This window comes from Phodopus roborovskii, unplaced genomic scaffold (assembly GCF_943737965.1).
Source record: "Phodopus roborovskii unplaced genomic scaffold, PHOROB, whole genome shotgun sequence".
Classification (NCBI taxonomy): Eukaryota; Metazoa; Chordata; class Mammalia; order Rodentia; family Cricetidae; genus Phodopus; species Phodopus roborovskii.
Genome location: NW_026126485.1, coordinates 139,526 through 163,254, shown reverse-complemented (window position 1 = coordinate 163,254; position 23,729 = coordinate 139,526). Strand labels below are relative to the sequence as shown.

The 23,729-nt window shown below is 38.5% G+C and overlaps 1 protein-coding gene across 1 annotated transcript in view; it reads right to left on the bottom strand.

Moving 5' to 3' along the window:
- Positions 1–23,729, bottom strand: part of LOC127229944 (succinate--hydroxymethylglutarate CoA-transferase-like) — a 536,724-nt gene that overhangs the window by 413,243 nt on the left and 99,752 nt on the right. The window contains exon 5 of the mRNA XM_051195053.1: positions 7,544–7,641. Within this exon, the coding sequence (XP_051051010.1) occupies positions 7,544–7,641 (98 nt within the window). The remainder of the gene's footprint in view (positions 1–7,543; positions 7,642–23,729) is intronic.

Here is a 23,729-nt window from a genome sequence, read left to right as displayed (position 1 = left end):
TTCAGGAGAATGTTAATCATGGAAATAAGACCGAAGACATAAGAAAGCCAATGAAGTTGTACAATTTTAGAAAAAAAAAAATGTAGATAATATAATGGGAATGGCAAATTTCAAGGCGTATGTAAAGATTTCTGAAATCTAACCACTAAATAACATTAATGCACCCAGAATATTTGTTAAGAGAAACAAGAATGTGCTTGTAGGTAGGAATAAATAAATATGCTGCTCTTCCCTACTCCCCACCATTCGGGAGCACTAAAGATTATAAAAATTATAAGATGGAAATCCTACAGCTGATAAACACCTTCAGCAAACTAGCAGGATACATTATAACTCAAAAAAAAAAATCAGTAGCCCTACTATATAAAGATGAAAAAGGGGATGAGAAAGAAATCAGAGAACCATCACCCTTTAAAATAGACACAAACAACATAAAGTATCTTGGGGTAATGCTTACCAAACAGGTGAAAGACCTATATAGAAAGAACTTTGTGTCATTATAGAAAGAAATCAAGCAAGATACCAGAAAATGGAAAGATTTCTTGGCTCTTGGACAGATAGGATACACATAGTAAAAATGGCAATCTTACCAAAAGCAATCTACAGATTCAATGTAATCACCATCAAAATCCCAGCACAATTCTCCATTGACCTTGAAAGGATAATAATCAACTTCATATGGAAAAACAAAAGACCCAGGATAGGCAAAACAACCCTGCAAAATAGAAGAACTTTCAGGAGGCATCACCATCCCCAATTTAAAGCTCTACTATAGAGCAATAGTCCTGAAATCAGCCTGGTATTGGCACAAAAATAGACAGGTAGACAATGGAATCGAATAAAAAATCCTGATATTAACCCACACACCTAAAAACACCTGATTTTTGACAAAACAGCTAAATGAATACAATGGGAGAAGGAAAGCATCTTCAATAAACGGTGCTGGCACAACTGGATGATAGTGTGTAGAAAACTGAAGATAGATCCATGCCTATCACCATGCACATAACTCAAGTCCAAATGGATCAAGGACCTCAACATAAATCCAGCCACAGAAGAGAAAGTGGGAGGTACCTTTGAACAATTGGTACAGGAGACCGCTCGCTGAAAAAAACTCCAGTAGCTCAGACACTGAGATCAACAATTAATAAATGGGAACTCCTCAAATTGAGAAGGCAAAGTACACAGTTGATAAGACCAAACCACAGCTGACAGACTGAGAAAAGATCTTCACCAATCCTACATCTGACAAAGGGCTGATCTCCAAAATATAAAAAGAACTCAAGAAACTAGTCAACAAAACACCAAATAATGCTATTAAAAAAATAGGGTACAGAACGGAAGAGAGAAATCTGAATATACGAAATCAAAAAGGCTGAAAGACACATAAGAAAGTGCTCAACATCCTTAGCTATCAGGGAAATGCAAATCAAAACAACCCTGAGATAATATCTTGCTCCTGCCAGAATGGCTAAAATTAGAAACACCAATGACAACTTATGCTGGAGAGGATGTTGAGAAAGGGGAACACTCCTCTACTGCCAGTGGGAGTGCAAACTTATATAGCAGTTTTGGAGATCAGTATGGAGGTTCCTCGGGAAAATGGTAATCAGTCTACCACAGGACCCAGCAATCCCACTCTTAGGCATATACCCAAATGATCCACATCCATGCAACAAAGACATCTGTTCAACTGTGTTCATAGCAGCATTATTTGTAATAGCAAGAACCTGGAAGTAACCTAGATGCTCTCAACTGAAGAATGGATAAAGAAGATGTGGCACATCTACACAATGGAATACTATTCTGAGGAAAAAAAAAAATGAAATCTTGAAATTCGCAAGCAAGTAGATGGAACTTGAAAAAACCATCCTGAATGAGGTAACCTAGCCACAAAAACAAGAACATGGTATGTACTCACTCATATATGGATTTTAGACATAGGGCAAAGGATCACCAGCCTATAATTCACACTGACAGAGAAACTAGATACAAGGAGGATTCTAAGAGATTCATACAAGGTCCCTCACAGAAATGAAAAGGAACAAGATCTCCTGAGCATATTGTGGGTGGGGGGCAGTGAGTAGAGAGGGGGCTAGGAGAAAGAGAAAGGGAAGAGAGGAAAGCATGTGAGCCTAGGAAGCTTGAGTCAGAGGAGGAATAAATGAGAGAGGGAGAGAGAAAGATGGAGAGAGAGAGAGAGCATAAAAGAGGGAGCCATTATATTTTTGAAGAGAAAACTGAACCTAAAGAGAACCAAAGACCTATAAGACTGACCCCAACTAACAATTTGAGCAACAGTGGAAAGGCTACCATAAATGCTCTTCCCTGATAATGAGATTGATAACTAACTTATCCACCATCATAGAGCCCTCATCTAGTAGCTGATGGAAACAGAAGCAGACATCCACAATTAAACACTAAGCCAAACTGGAATCCAAATGCAGAGACTGAGGACAAGACCAGGCTATAGAAACCCACAGAGACAACTGACCTGAAGAAGGAGGAGCTAATGAGCACCCAGACTGATAGCTGGGAATCCAGCATTGAACTGACTCAGACCCCCTGAACATGTGTCTCTGTTTGAAGGCCTGGGCAGTCTAAGGGACCTCTGACAGTGGAACCAGGATATATCCCTGGTGCACAAAAAGACTTTGGGAGCATGTTCCCCATGGAGGGATATTCCCTTAACCTAGAGGCAGGAGGGAGAGCCTAGTCCCTACTCCAAATGACTTGACAGATTTAGATGACCCCTGCAGGGAGGCATCACCCTACATGTGGAGTGTGGGGGTTGGTATGGGAGGGTGGTAGGGGGGCATGGGAGGGTGGAAGAGAGGGAGGGAGGAAGGGACAGATAGAGAACTGGGATTGATATGTAATATTAAAAAAATAAATAAAAGATAAAAATTTACAAAATAAAAAATTATAAGGTAATGCCCCCCCAAAAGTCAAGACACTAAGAGAGCATGAAACCAGCCTCAAAAAAAAAAAAAAAAAAAAAAAAAAAAAACAGGCATGGACCCTAAGTCAAGAATCTCCAATCAAAATCAAAGTTCCTCTCTGTGACCATCCTTAGAGTCTTATTTTCCCCATGTTTCCTTAAACTTTCTTGAATCTGAGTAGAAAAATAATGACCCTATGAGTTTAAAATACTTAAATTCTATGCATGTGTTTGTAAAATAGTGAAATGCTACTAGGTTGACATCAAAAGGAAAAGTTTTTATCTCTACCAAAGTCTGTTTAAAGTCTTTCCACAGTAGAATTCTATAACTGAACTAATGAGGGAATCAAAGTTTTAGGGCACAAGGTACACTGGTGGTATCAAAATGCTGGCAATTTAATAACAAGATGATACTTGTATCTGCCTGGGTTTATTTTGCTTGGGATCCACTCTTCTCACAGCATGGCCATGATTTTTTAGTCCATCAAAGAGCTTTTGATAAGGTTCTCACAAGTCCCTATTATTGAGATTTGGTAATTATGGTGTGAAAGGAAAAATCCTATCAATGAACTAAATGAATTAAAAATGCTTAAGAGACAAAGGGGCAAAATGTAGAAATGAATGGGTAATTCTCATGTGGAGAAAGGTTAATTATTAGGACTGTGAGGCTTTGCAGTTGAATCAGAATTATATTTAACTATTGATAAGAAAGGGGCAGCCATTTTTCATTCTCATACTTTGTGTACATTGGTCCCACACACAGATCCTCCACAGAAACAAAGAGCATTTGACACACGGAAGAGATACAGTATAGAGATGTGTTTAAAATCCAGGAAGAGTAAATGAATATCCAGAATTTCATGGAAAGTTCTCAAAATGAAAGACAAAGAAATGAAAGTATTGTAAGCATGACTTAACTTTCTAAGAAACAGTTTATATTACATGGAATAACATGGGAATTTGAACAAACCTTAAATCATTGGCATGACAAAAACAAATCTTCAATATTGGATGACAACACATGTAGGCATTTGGAGTCACAAAACCCACAGAGACTATCCCTACAGACTGAGAAGTTTAGAAGCAAAGAAATTGATAGGAAGAGTTGATGGGAGATGTCAGTCTGTAAATATGTTTCTCATACTGGTTAATGAATAAAACACTGTTGGCCAATAGGAAAGGAAGATAGGAGGGACTAGGAGACAAGGAGGAAAGAAGAAGGAGTAAGGAGGGGTCAACATGGAGAGGCTGGGGAGACCAGTCGCAGACCCCATCCCCCAGTAAGATGAAAGCACGTGGAAATATTAGATTAACAGAAATGGGTTAATAATTAAGACAGAGCTAGCCAATAAGAAACTAGTACCTGGCCAACAGCAATTTATCAAATACAGAGTCTGTACATTAATTGGGGCTGGCGCGGCAGCAGGACAAAACCAGCGGAGGGTGGAAAAACCTTACTCCTTCCATATGGCACCCACATGGCTAATAAGAACTTCCACTTAAATTTTAACAAAAGCTTGAAAAATGGTTTTAGAAACAAAAGAACAGAGACAAGCAAGGTTCTTGGTAGCAGCATTTTTCTCAGTTGGAATCTGCTTTACAAGAGACAAGCAGATATTTTCGTGGCTCCTTTAAGGGAGGTTTCCTTACTCAGCATATAGAGCAAAAAACTGCAAGGCTTTTAAGAAACTCTGCTAACAATTCATTTGTGGTGTATTAGAGCTGGCAACATGCTGATGGATGGCAGCACAGACCAAGGCAATAAGCACAGCTCTCAATGCTGGCGTGAAAATAGCCTCTGACGTCTTTGATAAACCGTGGCAGAAACAACTTTGACTTTCATTTTAGCAATGTTGTTGTTGGCTACAAAAAGATAAAGATTTACAATAAAGACATATTCACAAAAAAAAAAAAAAAATAGTTGGGTGTGGTGGCACACGCCTTTAATCCCAACACTCAGGAGACAGAGGCAAGCAGATCTCTGTTTTTACAAAGTAAACCTGGTATGCAGAGTGAATTCCAGGACAGATAACAGTTACACAGAGAAACCCTACTCAAAAAATAAAAAAATACAACTAACAGAAACAGAGTAATAAAAAAGCCACGTAAAGATGAAAAACACAAAAAAAACTGTAGATATTATACACTATTCTGTTGTATTCAAATTGTTTGACTACTGAGGAAATAACAACAACTGATAAAAGAAATGCTACTGGATTAATTCAATTTATACATTTTAAAAATGCTTTGACTTCAAAATTTAAGTCTAAGGACAAGTTACTTGGGGAAAGGATTTTTATTTTTGTTTCCACACAAAATGAAAAGCTGTGGATTCCTTCCAGACTAATGTGGTTTGAGCAAGCCAGACCCCCTAAAACAGAGTACCAGGTGATCCTACATTAAAAACAGCTGAACAAAGCAGCCTTACAGACTACAGCCAGGATTTCTGCATCTTCTTAGAATCCCCCATGACAGCGCCCTTTACCAGCAAGAAGTAGTTTGAAAAAAATGATGCCCAAATTCCCAAATATTGTTTATAAATGTTTGTTTTCATTTAAATGGACTTGGTTATAAATAGTTAGTGATCACAGCCAATTATTTTTAAAGGTAAAAAGGGAATTATGTATAGATATGATTGCTTTGTGTTGGAATGAATTTTCATTTATTGATACAAATTTAAGGTCAATTTTGTGATATGTATATTTCTCCTCTTGTTTAGGTATTGTGCTTATATAGCTCATTTAGAAATGTAATGTATAATGTAGTACAGATTATAGACAATTACCTATGATAGTCAAAGCTTAAAGTTAGTTAGGTTTTTCAAGATACACAGTGATGTATTTGAGATAGATAGGCATTCTTCAAACCTTTCAAAGACCTACAGACTATGGCATTTAAAATGGTTTAAGGTTTTTCTTGACAATGAGACATAACTGCTCCTGGCAACACAGCCTGCATCAGAAAGGAAGATGGATATCAAAGAAACTCATTATGAAGTTTACTTCCAATATGGCAAGACTAGCCATTTGGACAAGATACTGCTCTTGTCTAGACTGTTTGACTTTATGCTGTATAAACTGGACATGCAGGACCCACAGAAAATTGACTGCTGATTCAAGATGGACAGTGCTACACAGAGTTCCTGCTTCATGGAAGAGTCTACCAGACAGTCTACAGGACACAGAGAAAAGTGATTGACAAACTGCCAACACAAGAAGACAGTTTCCCACTTTGCTGAGGAGTCTGCCAGACACAATATGGCCTATGGACTAAAGATGGAGGGTTACAGAAGAACTTTGTGTGACTGACAAGGCAAGATATCTCTGTCATTTCTAGAGTTTATATATTATCCTTCTGTTCTGTAGTCTTTGGTGGAATTGAAGACAAATAATTATGGTTATAGTTTTCCTTAGTTAGGATTAAAGATAAGTTACATATAGGACTTTAGACTCACAAAGATAGAATAGATGATGGAATATTTTCTTAAATCTTACTAAATGTTAATGGACTAAATATTGTTAACTGTGATTCTTACTTGATAACTGCTGTGTGATATATTTTGCTATTTTAAGGTTAAAACACTTCTTTTTATTTAGACAGAAAAGAGGAGATGATGGGAGATGTCATTCTGTAAATATGTTTCTCATACTGGTTAATGAATAAAGCACTGTTGGCTAATAGGAATGAAAAATAGGAGGGATGAGGAGACAAGGAGGAAAGAGGAAAGAGTAAGGAGTCAAGATGGAGAGTCTGGAGAGAACAGAACTGCTGGCCCCTGCTCTCCAGTAAGAAGACCACGTGGAAATATTTAAATTAACAGAAATGGGTTAATACTTAAGACAGAGCTAGCCGATAAGAAACAAGTATCTGGCCAACAGAATTATATCTAATACAGAGTCTCTGTGTGTTAATTTGGGCTGGTGCAGCGGCGGAACAAGACCAGCAGCGGGAGGAAAACCCTACACCTTACAAAGAGTAAGAATAATTCTTTATGGAGAATTCGAAAATTCGTATGTTTTCCAAAAGTACAATCTGACATAAATGGAAATTTAGAAATCAAACACTCAATTAGTGTGACTCTTTGATGATGCATTACTTAAACTAGCACTTCCTTCACTATAACTCATTCAAAACAAGGACTCAGAAAATCTAATGAACTCAGTTTTACCTCCACCTATTTGGGTTTACATATCTGTAAAATAGGACTAATAGGACCTACCTCATAGGATGAATATAAGAGTTAAATGAGATGATATACAGAGCATTTAACACAGTGAAAGTACAATTAATGTTAAATTCTTGTTGTGCTTGTTGTTAACAGTTTATGATGTGCTAAATCCAAACAGTTACATACCACAAAAAAGAAACCTAGTTGAAGTCACTGTGACTTTGTTTATACTACTGTTAGGATTTGCTATTTAATAAAACGTTTAAATGCTTTCAAATGTTTTGTTTTTAACCACAACACACTATTTTAAGATATCTTTTCATTAATCAATTGGGGAATGACAGAGAATTACAACCTGACATAAAGAAGGAGGGCCCACAAAGCCTCTCCTAATGAGAATCAGATAATCACTTAGGCATTAGGTCCAAGCTTACCGTGCAGACAGGATTTTAACAAGTTCTTTTCTATTCTGCACCCGAAGATGGTTTGTTTTGTACTTGGAATCATCAATCAACTCAGGCAAATTCAAGATCTAAAAGGGAAAAAAATAGGTATAATTCAAAAGTTTTTCACATACCTTGGTAGGTCCTGGTTAGTTGCAGCATTCAGGGTCTGCCTATCCCTTCTTTTCTTGTCTTCACACCTCTCTACAAGCGGATAAAAGTAGCAACATACAATTGCAGGAATCATATTGATGACTGGGTTTTATCAATTATATGAGAGTGCTTTACTGTACTTGTTCATATATGCCTATATATGGAATCACAGAGAAGGTATCAAATGTCCATAACATTATATATGTATGAATAAAGACAAGTTATCAAATCTTCAGAACAAAGTCTTATCTAGAGAAACAGGGACAAAATTCCAAAACTAGATAAAACTAGCCTTATTCTAACAATGAAAATCTTAAGTGCCTATGCTCATTAATATAATCTATAATCAACATATATCTTAGGGGCACAAACCTATTTGTTCCACATGTTAAAAAATGATATAATCTATCCCAGTAGCCCTATTCAGGATTTTGTCTAAGTTGCAAAAGTAAAGGGAAAGCACATGTATTTGTCCAAATTCTAACCATTCAAAGAACATCAAATTAAAAATTCTTATTACTACAGAATTTAGTCTATCTCCCTGAAGAATATGGGCTAGAAATGCTATTATATATTTCCTCCACCACTGCTGCTCACTAAAGGAAAAATCTACATAGCAAATTGCTTTGGATGTTTTGTAGTTTTAACAAGACCATAACTGTAGTACCAAGTACATTTGAAAGGAAAATGACATTCTGAAAGAATGTGTGGAAACAGAGTTTGGCAGTTGTGTTGGAAAGTCAGAAAGAGCATTTATGGGCTGGGGACAAGTAGTGCCCCACAGAAAGCCTTACTTCCTTTTTTAATGTGTTTGCTTTCAAAACAAACACTTAATGATTTCTCTTGTTTCCCAGAGTTTAAATAAAATCAATCAATCCACTAATCATCTTAAAAAAGAGAGAGAAGTGGAGAAGATTCCCCAGAGTCAAGGACCATCCCAGTGGTATAATTTCTCTTTCACATCTGCCACTTACTTCTCTCTACAGGCAGCATTACTCTACAGAATTTAGAAAGTGATACTGCATACAGTGCCCTTTCTAGATCCTACCTGTCATTACTCCTGATCCCAGAATTGGTCTCAATGCCTGACCTAGTCACAAACCTCCTTCTGAAGAATAAGTCTTCAAAAACAGCAAGTTCCTACCCTAAGTAACAGGCCAAGTTTGTTAAGTCAGGCTGCATATAAAACATTATACTGTCAGCTACACAAAAAGATACCAGGTGACTGTTCCTGGGTGCCTTGGAAATGTTTGATTTACTGGACTTTTTGTTTTTCAAAGCTCATGCAAAAAAGTGGGCCTAAATAATTACATACCTGTCCTCAGCTCTGCTGGCTGTCTAGATAGACAGTACCAAGGGTATTGAAGGAAACCATTCTGAAGATGTTTGAACAGTCTCATTCCAACTTGTACAACCATGCTGTGGCACACACACACATGCACATGCACACGCACGTGTACATGCACACACACGCACGTGTACATGCACACACACATGCATGCACCTACACACGCATGCACATATGCACAAAATAAATAAATGTTTTTAAAAAGAATTATTAGAACATGGCTTTTATATTTTATTTTTGTTTCATTTCTTTTCTTATCTTACATATCAATCCCAGTTCCCTCTCTCCCTCTCTCCCTCACTTCTTCCTTCACTCTCTCCCTCCCTCCCTGACCATCCTTCCATCCCACCCCCCTCCAGACTTCACAGGGAGGGTGATGCCTTCAGGAGAGATCAACAAAATCTGAACAAGGGGAAGCTAATAGACCCTAGACTGATAGCTGGGAAACCAGCATTGGATCAACTCATTGGTCTCAGTTAGAAGTCCTGGACAGTCTAAGGGACCTCGGACAGTGGAACCAGGATGTATCCCTGGTGCACAAAAGGACTTTGGGAGCACATTCCCCATAGAGGGATACTCCCTTAACCTAGAGGCAGAAGGGAAGGCTTAGAACATGGCTTTTAGATAAGAGAGAAGTATACATTGGCAAGTTTAGAACACTCAATATCCACTCTGCAAGTGCAAGTGTTAGGCAATTCCTTGAACAGGGACTTGTTACAAAAAGGTTTGCAATGGTGACACTCAGTCACTGCCATGACAGTTCTACTTCAGCTTTCTGAAGTGACATGACATCTGTGTTTTAGTTTTTGTGCCTTTTACAATTCTCTTACCTTAACTTTACTGGGTGTAGGATTATCTGTGAACCTAAATATAATATTTGGGATGATATTTGTCAGGAGTACCATGCCTAATTATAACACAATAGTGGTAAACTTCCCAGTCACTGGTTTTTGGCTTTCCCTTCCAACCAAAAGCAACATATTAGACCATAATATTCTTGTCACTACTGCACCAGCAGGCACATCATAGCAGGCAAGTTGGTATTATAGTAAACAGAGTCCATGTATAAAGAAGACTATTGGTTAACAATTCTCCCTTAGTAGATTATATAGTGTTTCATGTCACTAAGGAAAGACAGTAAACAAGTGAGAGCTTCCAGCTTGATCTCAACTTGTTCACTCCACATCCTGAAACAAAAGCATGAAAGGTCTTCAACAACACAGACTTGCTACCTGGTATTAGCCTGTAACCAATAGTGATGGTAATAGCCTTTATGGTTTGTAGAGTCTTAGGGGCCTCCCTGATCAACAATTAATATAATAGCAACTGTTATGAGCAGTTTTTCTGCCAGCCTGGTCCCGATGCCTCCTCAGCCCACCAAAAACCACAGAGATGCTGTATTAGATATAAACCTGTCAGCCTGTTAATAGTATTTCTTATTGGCTAGCTCTGTCTTAAATATTAACCCATTTCTATCAATCTAATTGTTTCCAGGTAGTCTTATCTTACCAAGAGAGAGGGTCCACTCCTGTTCCCTCAGTCCCCTACATCATGACTCTCCCTACTACTTCTCCTAGAATCCTCCTTATCTCCAAGTCCTGCCTATCTTGCTTTCCTATTGGCCAAAAGGGCTTTATTCATTAACCAACAAGATAAACATATTTACTGACTGACTGTTTTGTCTTCCATCAAGTAACTGACATCTTCCATCAAGTAACCTGGCTCTGGTATTAAGATTTTCATTCAACCTCTTGTTTTTAAGAGTTTTTTTCTGCCCTCAATGACATCTTTATTCAAACTCTGTTTTATTGTTCAACTTGATACTTTTTGAAATCAATAAGAAAAATCAAAGGCTATAATTACATATAAATATTTTAAAGAGGATGGGCATGAGTTCTAAAGGTCTACTGTCATCTATCCCAAATGTCACATGGTCTTGCTTAAGAAGATACAAGAAAGGAAATATTAGAAAACGTCTCACTTGGAAACACACTACTCTTAGGGGTAGGCTGCAAACTCAATAGTAGATGGACAGCAGAAAATGAAGTAATGGCATCTTTGCAAGGTTTTTGTCTCATAATGTTGTGTCAGGGCTCTTCCTTTTAAAATTTTCTTATATTTTTAAATTTAACTTTTTTTCTTCCCTCTTTTTATCCTATGGGTAAATGTATACATATTGTGGCTTCCGTTTAGTTTTTATGGGATTCTGAAGTATATGAATAAGTGGGTCTCTTTCTTATGCCTTCTCTTGGACTCTTTTTCTTTTGTTTGTTTTATCAAATTCCAACATGTTGGGTTTTGTTTTAACTTATTATGTTATACATTATTATTATACCATAGAAGCCTGTGTGTTTTCTAATGTAGGATGGAAAGGGGTGGATCCAGATGGAATGGGAGGTGGGGAGGAACTAGGAGTAGAGAAAGGAGAAATCATAATCAGGATGTATTATTAGAAAAAAATCTAGTTTCAAAAAATGAAAAGAATTAAAAATAAAAAAGAAATTTAAAAATAAAAACAATAATAAATTCACTAACCAAAAATAAAACCAATATAGCACACAATTAGACAATATGCAGAATGTGAGAGATTTTGGAATACTCAGTCCCAAATGGTATGCCTTCATCAAACCCCTACCCCCAGGGCTCTGAGAACTATATAGAAGAGGAGGTAGAAAGATTGTAAGATCCAGGGAAAATGAATTATTCCAAGAAAATGGTGTCTTTTAGACACCACAGGACTGATGCACACATAAACTCACAGAGACTGTAGCAGCATGCACAGAGTCAGCAAAAGTTCAAGCCAGACAGAATCTCAGTGCTAAGAGGAGGAAGTGGACAAAAGCTCCCATCCATAACCAAGAAGCTGTGTCCAATTTGTATCTCCTTGCAAAGGAAAAATTAGTTCTGTCATATGGAGTCTCATTGGCTATATCAACTCCAGCAGTAGAAGGCCAACAGAAAAAAACAAACTTAGTGGTATTTCTGTAGAATTTTGGTCTCAAATAGCTTTGTTTTGGAAATTTTTGATTTCTGATTTTGTGTTCTTATGGATTGTGTGTGTGTGTGTGTGTGTGTGTGTGTGTGTGTGTGTGTTTCTAATTTTTTTTTTTGTATTATTATGGTTTTGTTGGTTTGCCTATTTGTTTTCTAAAGAAAGGAAGGGAGATAGGAAGGAAGGAAGGAAGGAAGGAAGGAAGGAAGGAAGGAAGGAAGGAGGGAGGGAGGGAATGAAGGAAGGAAGGAAAGAAGGCAGAAAAGGGATGGAGTTGGGTGGGTGGGAAGGCAGGAAGTAGCATTGGAGGGAGGGAGATACTTTTTAAATTATGTGGTCTGAAAAGAAAATTTCCGCCTTTCTGCCAGCTATTGGCCAGAGGTGAGTCTGGGCCCAATTGGGGCTGCCTGTCCCCTACAACCTCGTTTCCCCCATCCCCCGCCACAACTCCCAGGGTTGGTCCCTGATCCTGCTGCTCCTGTCTCTGGTCCCCATCGAGAGCACCCTTGGAGCTCTGATACACCCCCACCCATCCCCACCGCCAGCCTACCCCCCCTACCCTGTGCCCTACCCCACCCACCCTGTCCTGCCACTCTGGTTGAGCACTGGGACAGAGGGTGGAGCCAACAGTCCACCCTACTTTGGAGACTTCTCGGAGCAACTCTGAACAAAGGAGACCTGACTATCCACAGGGGACCACCTATAATTTTCACCGGCTTGGTCTCTGACCCTGCCTCCAGTCCTCTGCTGGAGTCCCTGGACCCTCCCAGAGATCTGCCTATCTCTGCGGGTCCACTCGGAGTTCCTGCAGGCAAGATCCTTGACCCCCAAATCCTGGCCCCTGCCAAAGAACAAGGTCTCAGCTGGAGAGCTCCAGTTTCCAGTGAGATCCCACTACCCTGCAAAACCTTCTCAAATTCCAGCTCAGCCCTCCTCCTCTTCCGCCAGCTATTGGCCAGAGCTATTAGCCAGAGGACCACTGTGAGTACCTGCTGGCAGAATCCACCCTTCTGCTGCATACAAGAAACACACCTTAGCTTCAAAGATAGACATTACCTCAGGGTAAAGGGTTGGGAAAAGATTTTCCAATCAAATGGAAATAAGAAGCAAGCAGATATAGCTATCCTAATATCTAACAAGTTAGATTTCAAACCAAAATTAGTCAAAAGAGATGAAGATGGTCATTTCATATTCATCTCAGGAGAAATCCATCAACACAAAGTCTCAGTTCTGAACATCTATGCCCCTAATACAAAGTCACCCACATTCGTAAAAGAAACACTACTAAAACTCAAAGCTCATATAAAACCTCACACACTTATAGTGGGAGACTTCAATACACCACTCTCAACACTAGACAGGACCACAAATCAGAAACTCAACAAAGAAACAAAAGAATTAACAGAAGTTATGTCTCAAATGGGGTTAACAGACATCTATATAACATTACATCCAAAGACAAAAGAATACACCTTCTTCTCTGCTCCACATGGAACCTTCTCTAAAATCGACCAAATACTAGGTGACATAACAAACCTCAACAGATACAAGAGAATAGGAATAGTTCCCTGTATCTTATCGGACCACCATGCTTTAAAATTGGAATTCAACAACAACAAAAATAGCAGAAAACCTGCAAACTCATGGAAACTGAACAATGTGCAATTGCACCACTCCTGGGTCAAAGAAGAAATAAAGAAATTAAAGACTTTCTAATATTCAACGAGAATGAGGATACAACATACCCGAACTTATGGGACACCTTGAAAGCAGTGCTACGAGGGACGTTCATTGCACTAAGTGCCCATATGAAGAAAACAGAGGATAGTCACATAAGAGAATTAACAGCCCAACTGAAAACCTTAGAACAGAGAGAAGCGAATTCACCCCGCAGGAGTAGACACCAGGAAATAATCAACTTGAGGGCTGAAATCAACAAAATAGAAACTAGGAAACAATACAAAAAACCAATGCAACAAAGAGTTGGTTTTTTGAGAAAATCAACAAAATAGACAAACCTTTATCCAAATTAATGAAAAAGCAGAGACAGAACATGCAAATTAACAAAATCAGAAACTAAATGGGGAACATAACAACAGACACAGAGGAAATCCAGACAATTTTCAGGTCATACTTTGAAAATCTGCATTCCACAAAAGTTGAAAATTCTGAAAATTTCTGGATAACTATCACTTACCAAAATTAAATCAAGAACAGACAAACAACTTAAATAGACCTATAACCCGCAATGAAATAGAAACAGTCGTCGAATGCCTTCCAGCCAAAAAAAGTCCAGGGCCAGATGGATTCAGCGCAGAATTCTACCAGACATTCAAGGAAGAACTAATACCACTACTCCTCAAACTGTTCCACAAGATAGAAACAGAAGGTTCATTGCCAAACTCTTTTTATGAGGCCACAATAACTTTGGTACCCAAACCTCACAAAGACACAACTAAGAAAGAAAACTACAGACCAATATCCCTGATGAACATCGATGCAAAAATACTCAATAAAATACTGGCAAACCGAATTCAAGAATACATCAGAGAAATCATCCACCATGACCAAGTAGGCTTCATACCTGGAATGCAGGGATGGTTTAACATATGAAAATCTATCAACGTGATCCACCATATAAACAAACAGAAAAAGAAAATCCATATGATTATCTCCCTAGATGCGGAAAAAGCCATAGACAAAATTCAACACCCTTTCATGATAAAGGTATTGGAGAGGTCAGGGATAACAGGAACATACCTAAACATAATAAGAGCAATATACAGCAAACCAACTGCCAACATCAAACTGAATGGAGAGAAACTTAAGCCAATTCCTCTAAAATCAGGAACAAGACAAGGCTGTCCTCTCCATATCTCTTCAATATCGTACTAGAAGTTCTAGCTAATGCTATAAGACAACAAAAGAAGATCAAGGGGATCCAAATTGGAAAGGAAGAAGTCAAACTGTCTCTATTTGCAGATGATATGATAGTTTACATAAGCGACCCAATAAACTCTACCAGGGAACTCCTACAGCTGATAAACACCTTCAGCAAACTAGCAGGATACAAGATAAACTCAAAAAAATCAGTAGCCCTACTTTTTTCAGACGACAAAGAGGCAGAGAAAGAAATCAGAGAAACATCACCCTTTACAATAGCCACAAGCAACATAAAGTATCTTGGTGTAACGCTTACCAAACAAGTAAAAGACCTATATAATAAGAACTTTGTGACTCTAAAGAAAGAAATTAAGGAAGATACCAGAAAATGGAAAGATCTCCCATGCTCTTGGTTAGATAGGATTAACATAGTAAAAATGGCAATCTTACCAAAAGCAATCTACAGATTCAATGCAATCCCCATTAAAATCCCACCACAATTCTTCACCGACCTTGAAAGGATAATAATCAACTTTATATGGAAAAACAAAAGACCCAGGATAGCCAAAACAACACTATACAATAAAAGAACTTCAGGAGGCATCACCATTCCTGACTTTAAGCTCTAATACAGAGCTATAGTTCTGAAAACAGCCTGGTATTGGCATAAAAATAGACAGGTAGACCAATGGAATCGAATTGAAAATCCTGATATTAATCCATGCACCTATGAACACCTGATTTTCGACAAAACAGCTAAAATTGTACAATGGGGCAAGGAAAGCATCTTCAACAAATGGTGCTGGCACATTTGGATGAGGGTGGTTAGAAGACTGCAGATAGACCCATGTCTGTCGCCATGCACAAAACTCAAGTCCAAATGGATCAAAGACCTCAACATCAATCCAGCCACATTGAACCTCTTAGAAGAGAAAGTAGGAGGTACCCTTGAACAAATTGGTATAGGAGACCGCTTCTTGAACATAACTCCAGGGGCACAGACACTGAGAGCAACAATTAATAAATGGGACCTCTTCAAACTTAGAAGCTTCTGTAAGGCAAAGGACACAGTGGACATGACCAAATGGCAGCCCACAGACTGGGAAAAGATTTTCACCAATCCTATATCCGACAAAGGGCTGATCTCCAAAATACACAAAGAACTCAAGAAACTAGTCAACGAAACACCAAATAACCCTATTTAAAAAATGGGGTACAGAACTGAAGAAAGAATTCTCAATGGAGGAAATCAAAAAGGCTGAAAGACACTTAAGAAAATGCTCCACATCCTTAGCTATCAGGGAAATGCAAATCAAAACAACTTTGAGATTCCATCTTACCCCCGCCCAGAATGGCTAAAATTAGAAACACCAGTGATGACTTATGTTGGAGAGGATGTGGAGAAAGTGAAACACTCCTCCACTGCTGGTGGGAATGCAAACTCATATAGCCATTTTGGAGATTAGTATGGTGGTTCCTCAGGAAAATGGGAATTAGTTTACCACAGGACCCGGCAATCCCCCTCTTAGGCATATACCCAAAGGATTCACATCCATGCAACAAAGACATCTGTTCAACTATGTTCATAGCAGCACTATTTGTAATAGCAAGAACCTGGAAGCAACCTAGATGCCCCTCAACTGAAGAATGGTTAATGAAGATGTGGCACATCTACACAATGGAATACTACTCTGCAGAAAAAAATAATGGTATCTTGAAATTCGCAGGCAAGTGGATGGCACTTGAAGACACCATCCTGAATGAGGTAACCCAGTCACAAAAAGAGGAACACAGTATGTACTCACTCATATATGGATTTTAGAACTAGATCAAAGGATCACCAGCCTATAATTCTACCACCAGACGAACTAGGATACAAGGTGTATTCTAAGAGATTTATATAAAGTCCCTCACAGAACTGGGAAGGGACAAGTCCCCCAGAGCTCAGGTGAAGTGGGGGGGACAGCGAATGGAGAGAGAAGTAGGAGAAAATGAGGGGGAGGAAAGGAAAACGTGCGACCATGAAGATTGAGCCTGGTTAGGAATAGAAGATAGGAAAGAGAGAGAGAGAGAGACAGAGACAGAGACAGGGAGAACATAAAAGAGGGAGCCAATATTGGTTTGAAGATAAAATTGAACACAAAGAAAGTCTACAGAACTACAAGACTGCTCCCAACTAACAATCTCAGCTTCTGTGGAAAGGCTATCATAAATGCCCTTCCCGGAGAGTAAGATCAACAACTAACTTCTCCATGGAGCCCTCAACTAATGCCTGTTGAAAATAGGAGCAAACACCCATACATAAACACTGAGTCGAACTAGAACCCAGAAGCAGATGGAGAGGACAAGACCATGCAGCAGAAGCACATAGAGACAGCTTACCTGAACAAGGAGGAGCTAACGGGCCACTAGACTGATAGCTGGGAAGCCAGCATGGGACTGACTCAGGCCCCCCTAAATATGGGTCTCAGCCAGAAGGACTGAGCAGTCTAAGAGACCTCAGATAGTGGAGCCAGGATGTATCCCTGGTGCACAAAAGGACTTTGCGAACATATCCCTCATGGAGGGATAACTGCCTTAATCTAGAGACAGGAGAGAAGCCCTAGTCCCTACTTCACAGGATCTGTCAGATCTACATGACCCCAACTGGATGGCATTCCCTACATATTGAATTGGGGTGGGGGATGGGAGGGGAGGGTGTTTAGAGTGCATGTGAGAGGGCAGAGAGGGTAAAGGGAGGGAAGGAGGGAGGGAAGGCTGGAGGGAGGGAGGGAGGGAGAGGGGAGGAAGGGAGGGAAGGAGGGAGAGGGAACTGGGACCATCATGTAAAATAATAAATTAAATTTAAAAAAATGCTTTGACTCCAAAATTTTAGTTCAAGGACAAGTTACTGGGGAAAAGGATTTCTATTTTTGTTTCCACAGAAAATGAAAAGATGTGGATTCCTTCCAGACTAATGTGGTTTGATCACGCCAGACCTCCTGAAACAGAGTACAAGTTGATCCTACATTCAGAACAGCTGGACAAAACAGCCCTACAGACTACAGCCAGGATATCTGAATCTTCTTCAAATACCCCCAAGACAGCGCCCCTTACCAGCAGGAAGTAGTTTGGAAAGAACGATGCCCAAATTCCCAAATATTGTGTATAAATGTTTGTTTTCATTTAATTGGACTTTGTTATATAAAATTAAATAAAATTTAAAAAAAGAAAAAAGAAAATTTCCAATAAAAAAGTGAAATACAAAAAAAAAATCGCAAAACTTGTTTCAGTTGTTTCATATAAAAGCAGTGTTGGATACAACAGCCATAGATGAAAAATACTACTTTGTCTAGTCATCCATAACCCACAGTTCTTTTTTATGCACCAGGCAGCCTCCTCATCCTGGAATGCTACTGCTGCAGGACTATTGCATATATTCTTTCCACTGGGAGGTCAACTTGAGATGTTTAGTGTACCTCAGGGCCAGTAGGGTCATGGTCATGCTTTAGCATGCAATGCTGGCAATTAGAAGTGACTTCTCAGCACTGACAGGCTCTGGGCCCACTCTGGCTCTTGCCTTACCAATGGTCATATATGAAAAGAGCTTGGATTAGATGAACAATCTCCACCCTTAAGATACTTCATTGAAAAGGAGAATTGTACATTGCTGAATACTCAAAAACAATTCTTCAGCTCTTGGTTAGGCTTAATATATTTTTGACCTGTGCAGTTTTGTCATTTGTATCTTATGTAAACTGTTATTCTGATCTTAAAGCCTTCCAGAACCTCAGTGACATAGCTTTTGGTTTTCTGTCAATTTTTCCTTAGAAACTTTGAGTTGACACAAACCTTGCCACACTTACCTTCAAGTGACATGTCTTCTCTGCCTTTTATAATCCCCTCTTGATTGTTTTATAACTTTTGGAAATCAATTTACATGGTTGTCTAAATCATTTATATCTACCAAAGCCTCTCTTAATTCATAAAGATCACATCCCATCATGGAGTTTCGCAAAGTCACTGAAGCTCCATAATAGCTTTGAGGTCCTTACCAAATCAATATCTTTCTTAGCTTTTTTGTGTATACGTAATCCTATCCAGCTCAATGACATCAAATATGAGCTCTCTCATTCCTCATTCTCTTAGTAATAAACCTGTCTTTTCTCTACTGTATTCCAGTCCTTGATATACATGAGAATCTTAGCTGTAAATAACCAAATACCCCTAATTATTACTATGAACTAATCTATCAGGAGCTAGTTTTCTTAGTTTACCTCAGTTTTTGTTAAAGGGGGGGGAGAATGGGATATTACGTTACTCAGTTTCTCCTCTTTCACTGAACTCACAATCATCCAGTCCACTCCCATGTGTCACAGCATCATAAGCCATGTTGTGAGAGACTTCATTAAAAGTCTTTTAATGAGCTGGTGGTACATACCTTTAAACCCAGCACTTGGGAGGCAGAGGCAGGCAGATCTCTGAGTTCAAGGCTAGCCTGGTTGACATAGTTCCAGGACAACCATGACTACAAGGATAAACTATGTCTCAAAATAATAATAATAATAGTGTTCTTTATTCAAGCAGCTCAGATATTGAGTATCCCATAAATCACAGAGTTTCTTACACTGGTCCTTTATGAAAGTCTCAATCTTCACTCTGAATCACAGATTTCCTTGCCCTCTCTATTAAAAGGTCAGATTTCTTCCATAATGTCTGCCTTGTTTGTTTATTTCTGCTGTCCAAATCTTCTCACTGGTTATAGCTTACAAGTTTTTGCATTCCAGGAAATGTTCCTTAGTACAGACACAATTTAAACTCTTTTGCTATCAAATGTAATTTAAACCCATTTGTCTATCAAATATGAAAAAAGAAAAAGGCATGTTAATACCTTTATCCCTTTTGTCTTCCTTTTTCTGACAAATCAGTGGCTAATGCAATGGAAACCATCTACATGTCTTTCCCCCAGTGTAATTCCTTACTTGTGCAGAAAGATTCTGGAAGACAGCTGAGCCTTAGATCATGCTTTACCACCCACACTAAAGTCATGCGAACAATACTACATGCATTTGGTTCTTCATATCTTCAATATACTTGCTAAACACTTCCTCCTTACCATTTACTTACAGTGCCTATACTGGTTCTTTTTGTTATTTTGTTTTGTTTTTGTTGCTGTTTTCAAGACAGAGTTTCTCTGTATAGCCCTGGCTGTCCTGAAACTTACTCTGTAGACCAGGCTGGCCTTGAATTCAGAGATGCACCTGCCTCTGCCTCTCGAGTATTGGGATTAAGGCATGAACCATCACCACCCAGTTTATAATGCATATATGAAAATTTTGAAAACAGCTGTGTTACAGCCTTTGTGAATTAATTCCTACATCTGTGTTGTCCTGATATTGCCATATACTTATTTTTGTCTTTCCTTGTGAAACATCAGATTCTTCATAATCTGAATAATTTTGGATAATATTCCAGACATTTTAACATTGCACTAAGTATTTCTGAGTTAGGACTGTAGAGATTGCTCAGGGGTTAAAAGTACTTGCTGCAAATTTCATCACGATTTCCATATATTTTGGATCTAATATTGGTTCAATTTCCAAGATTTTCAATACAAATAGACCTGTCTTACATATGCCCCACTTAAACGTCACACTATAACCTTGGCATGAAGGTGTCAGTTAATTCTGCTGATAGCATGTTTGTTGCAGTAATTTGGATTAGATCAGTGTATGTACAGCACAAGTGCAAGTCCAGTAACTCACACACAACTTCAAAGATTGTTTTCAAAACTTTTCCCCAGTCCTCCTCTCTGCAGTCCTCTCTCAGCAGTCCTCCTCTCTGCAGTCTTTATCTCTGAAATCCTTTTTTCTCTACACAGTCTTTCTCTTTGGTTACCCCATCTCCAGTGTATTTTAAGTCAGAAGCCAAATGGCCAGAATACAGGTCAGCTGTGACAGATTCACTCCTTTGTTTGACTGAGCTGAGCCATGAAGAAAAGTTCTCCTCAGATGTGGCCTCTGCCCTCTGTACTACTGGGATTGCTCAGTGGCTAGCACAGAAGAAAGTAGAGAGGAGGAAAAATGAAGGCTCTCTCCACATGGAGACCACAGCTCACTTTTAGTTCTCCTTGTACAGAGATAAAGAGCAACTCTGGAGCTCAGCTTTCTTCCTTGGTACCCAGGCTTAGGCTCCATTGAATTGGGGTAAGTAACTAGACAAAAAAGCTGGTAGATGTACTACCAGTTTACAAGAACTTCAAACTCCGATATTCTTTAATCTCCCCAGTAATTACTCAGTATCTTCAAGGAGAGTTACCCTCTTAAGTGCTCAGATCTTATCATAGGGCTATATTAAAGGAGCAGAGGGAAGTGTGTCACCTGGGTCTGTCCTAGAACCAGAGTTATCCAATTGAAAATTTTAGAGGTCAGTTAATAAGGGCCCCCTGTGAGCTAGGAGAACGCTGTGCTTTGCTTATGTAACTAGCCCTTACGATCCCCACAATCTATATGTTGGAATAGTTATATATTACAACCTACATTTTACACAGACAGAAACAGATGTTTAGAAAATATTAAGTACTTTACCAGTGGTTACCTGACTAGAAGCAAGACTCATAAAGCCTTTATAAATCATACAACGATGAACCCAGACCACCTGCACCCAAAACTAGTATAGCATTATTAAAGTTGAAGTTTCCTGTGCCCTACCTCAAACACACCAAAGTCAAATCTATGAGAATATATCAGAGTTTCTATACATACTGAAGTTGAAAACCAATGCATTCTATACCCAGTGAAGGAAACCATCAGTCTAAGTGACTATAAAGAGTATGTCAATATACTTCAAATAGAAATAGTCATAAATGTTGGCATCAATCAGTTTAAAATAGCTTACATATGCTCACTTTCCCTGCTCTTCTGCATCATGTTAAGGAACATAAAATAGAAATTGTCATAAACCAAAGTTCACTTTTATATAGCAATCTATATTCTGACCCAAGCCTTGAATTTTTGTTCTGACTTTAGCCCCTAAAAATAAGAACTTTTTAATAGGGCTCCTCCTCAAAATGTGTTAATCAGCCAGTATATAAAATTCTAATTTCCCGTCCATTCATCACTTACAGTTGCCACCTCCCTTCCTAGGAGGCAGAGTTACTGTGACTTTCCTAAAGAATCTGACTTAGGCTCCCTTTTGTGAGGCCATTTTGCATGATCCCATCCCTAACAGGTAAGTGGGAATTAAATAGAATTAGAAGTTTATTGTTTATGTATTACTGGTAAGAAAAGAGAAGTTGCATTCAAATAGAAATACAAAAAAAAAAATTGGATGAAAAGAAGTGTAGCATTAGTTTACAGTGATGACATACTTAAAAACATTAAAAAAAAATCTATCAAACTTCAGTGCTCACTTAGCAAATCCAGAAAATCACCTACATAACACTGAATCCCCCACACATTTCTTCCCAGAATGTTTACAGGCACTGCTTTGATGACTCATAGCAAGAATTATCATTGCTAACACGCATATGGGAAAATCAAAGTCAAGTATGTCATTATCTAAGTCCATACGACAGTCTCCCTTTGGAAGCAATGTGCAAGCATATCATAACAGTAAGTCATATTTTAGTACTAAAATGTGTGGCAAATATTCTGCTTTGAAATATCTCTTCCAAAAAGTGTTCTTATAGATATTTAAGAAGAAGTTTAAACATTTCAAAGTAAGCAGCAGTAATGAATCAAAAATTAAAAAACAAAACAATGAAGACTATGTGAACATGAGAAGAGGGGGGAAGGGAAAGGGAAACAGAGAGGCTCTAAACATATGGCACAGAAGGCAAATCTGTACTTGTTTAGAGCACAGAGCTGCAGTTTCCATCTCTTGTTGAGTACGTAAATGACTTCACAGGCAACGGTTTCCGTATGTTTCATATTTTTAAAGCTGACCATTTGTAATAAAGATTCTTTGATCCCAGATCAAATGTTTGAATCAATTTTCTCTGCACTCCCTGAGTCACTGTTATAAAAACTTCCCTCCTTCCCACCTCAGCTGTGCCAGCCCTTCCTGTAGCGGGAACCATCTCCACTTGTCACCTCTATGGTACTTCCCACCTCTTGGTTGCAATTTTTAGTTCTGCTTGTTAACCTCTCACACAAGAGAGGCACCATAATAAGTAATTCTTGTGCATAGTAAGCTAACTACTATGATGAAAGTGGTTCCTCCGGGGAGTTCAGGAACCCTTAATAAGACAGAAAGCTTATGGACACACAGTTGGTAAAAAAAAAAAAATCTAATTCTCTCAGTCAGGGAAAAGGTGTTGATAGGTGAAACTCTTTCTAATCGCAAGGAAAAATGAAAACAAACATATTTTAATTAGCTTATATTTCTAGGATTTAAACTAGTAAGAGTGAAGTGACACTGATATTTTTAAATTTCTGTACTTTAGTTTTAAAAAGGTCCTAAAATAGAAGTTCTAAACTCAAGGTAAAAGATGAAAACATGAAAAATTGTCTAGGCAGTGCTAAAAATTTAGCAGATTCCTAAACTAAATTGCTCCAAGTATTTCAAGGCTTTCTCGGGCCTTGCTTAAGAGAAATATTTCTATTATAACTCTAGTTTCTAAAATATTGAAGCATGAATTTCACAGAAAGCTATTTATTAAACAAAGGTAATTGAAAAAAAGCCTTGAATTTTTAACACAATATAAAGTTAATTTACAAATACTTCACTAATGTTTGGGCCTAATTAAATATGATATAGAGGAAAGGGAGGAAGGGAGGAATTTGGGAGGTAGAGAGTAAAAGATAAATTCCAGAACTAAA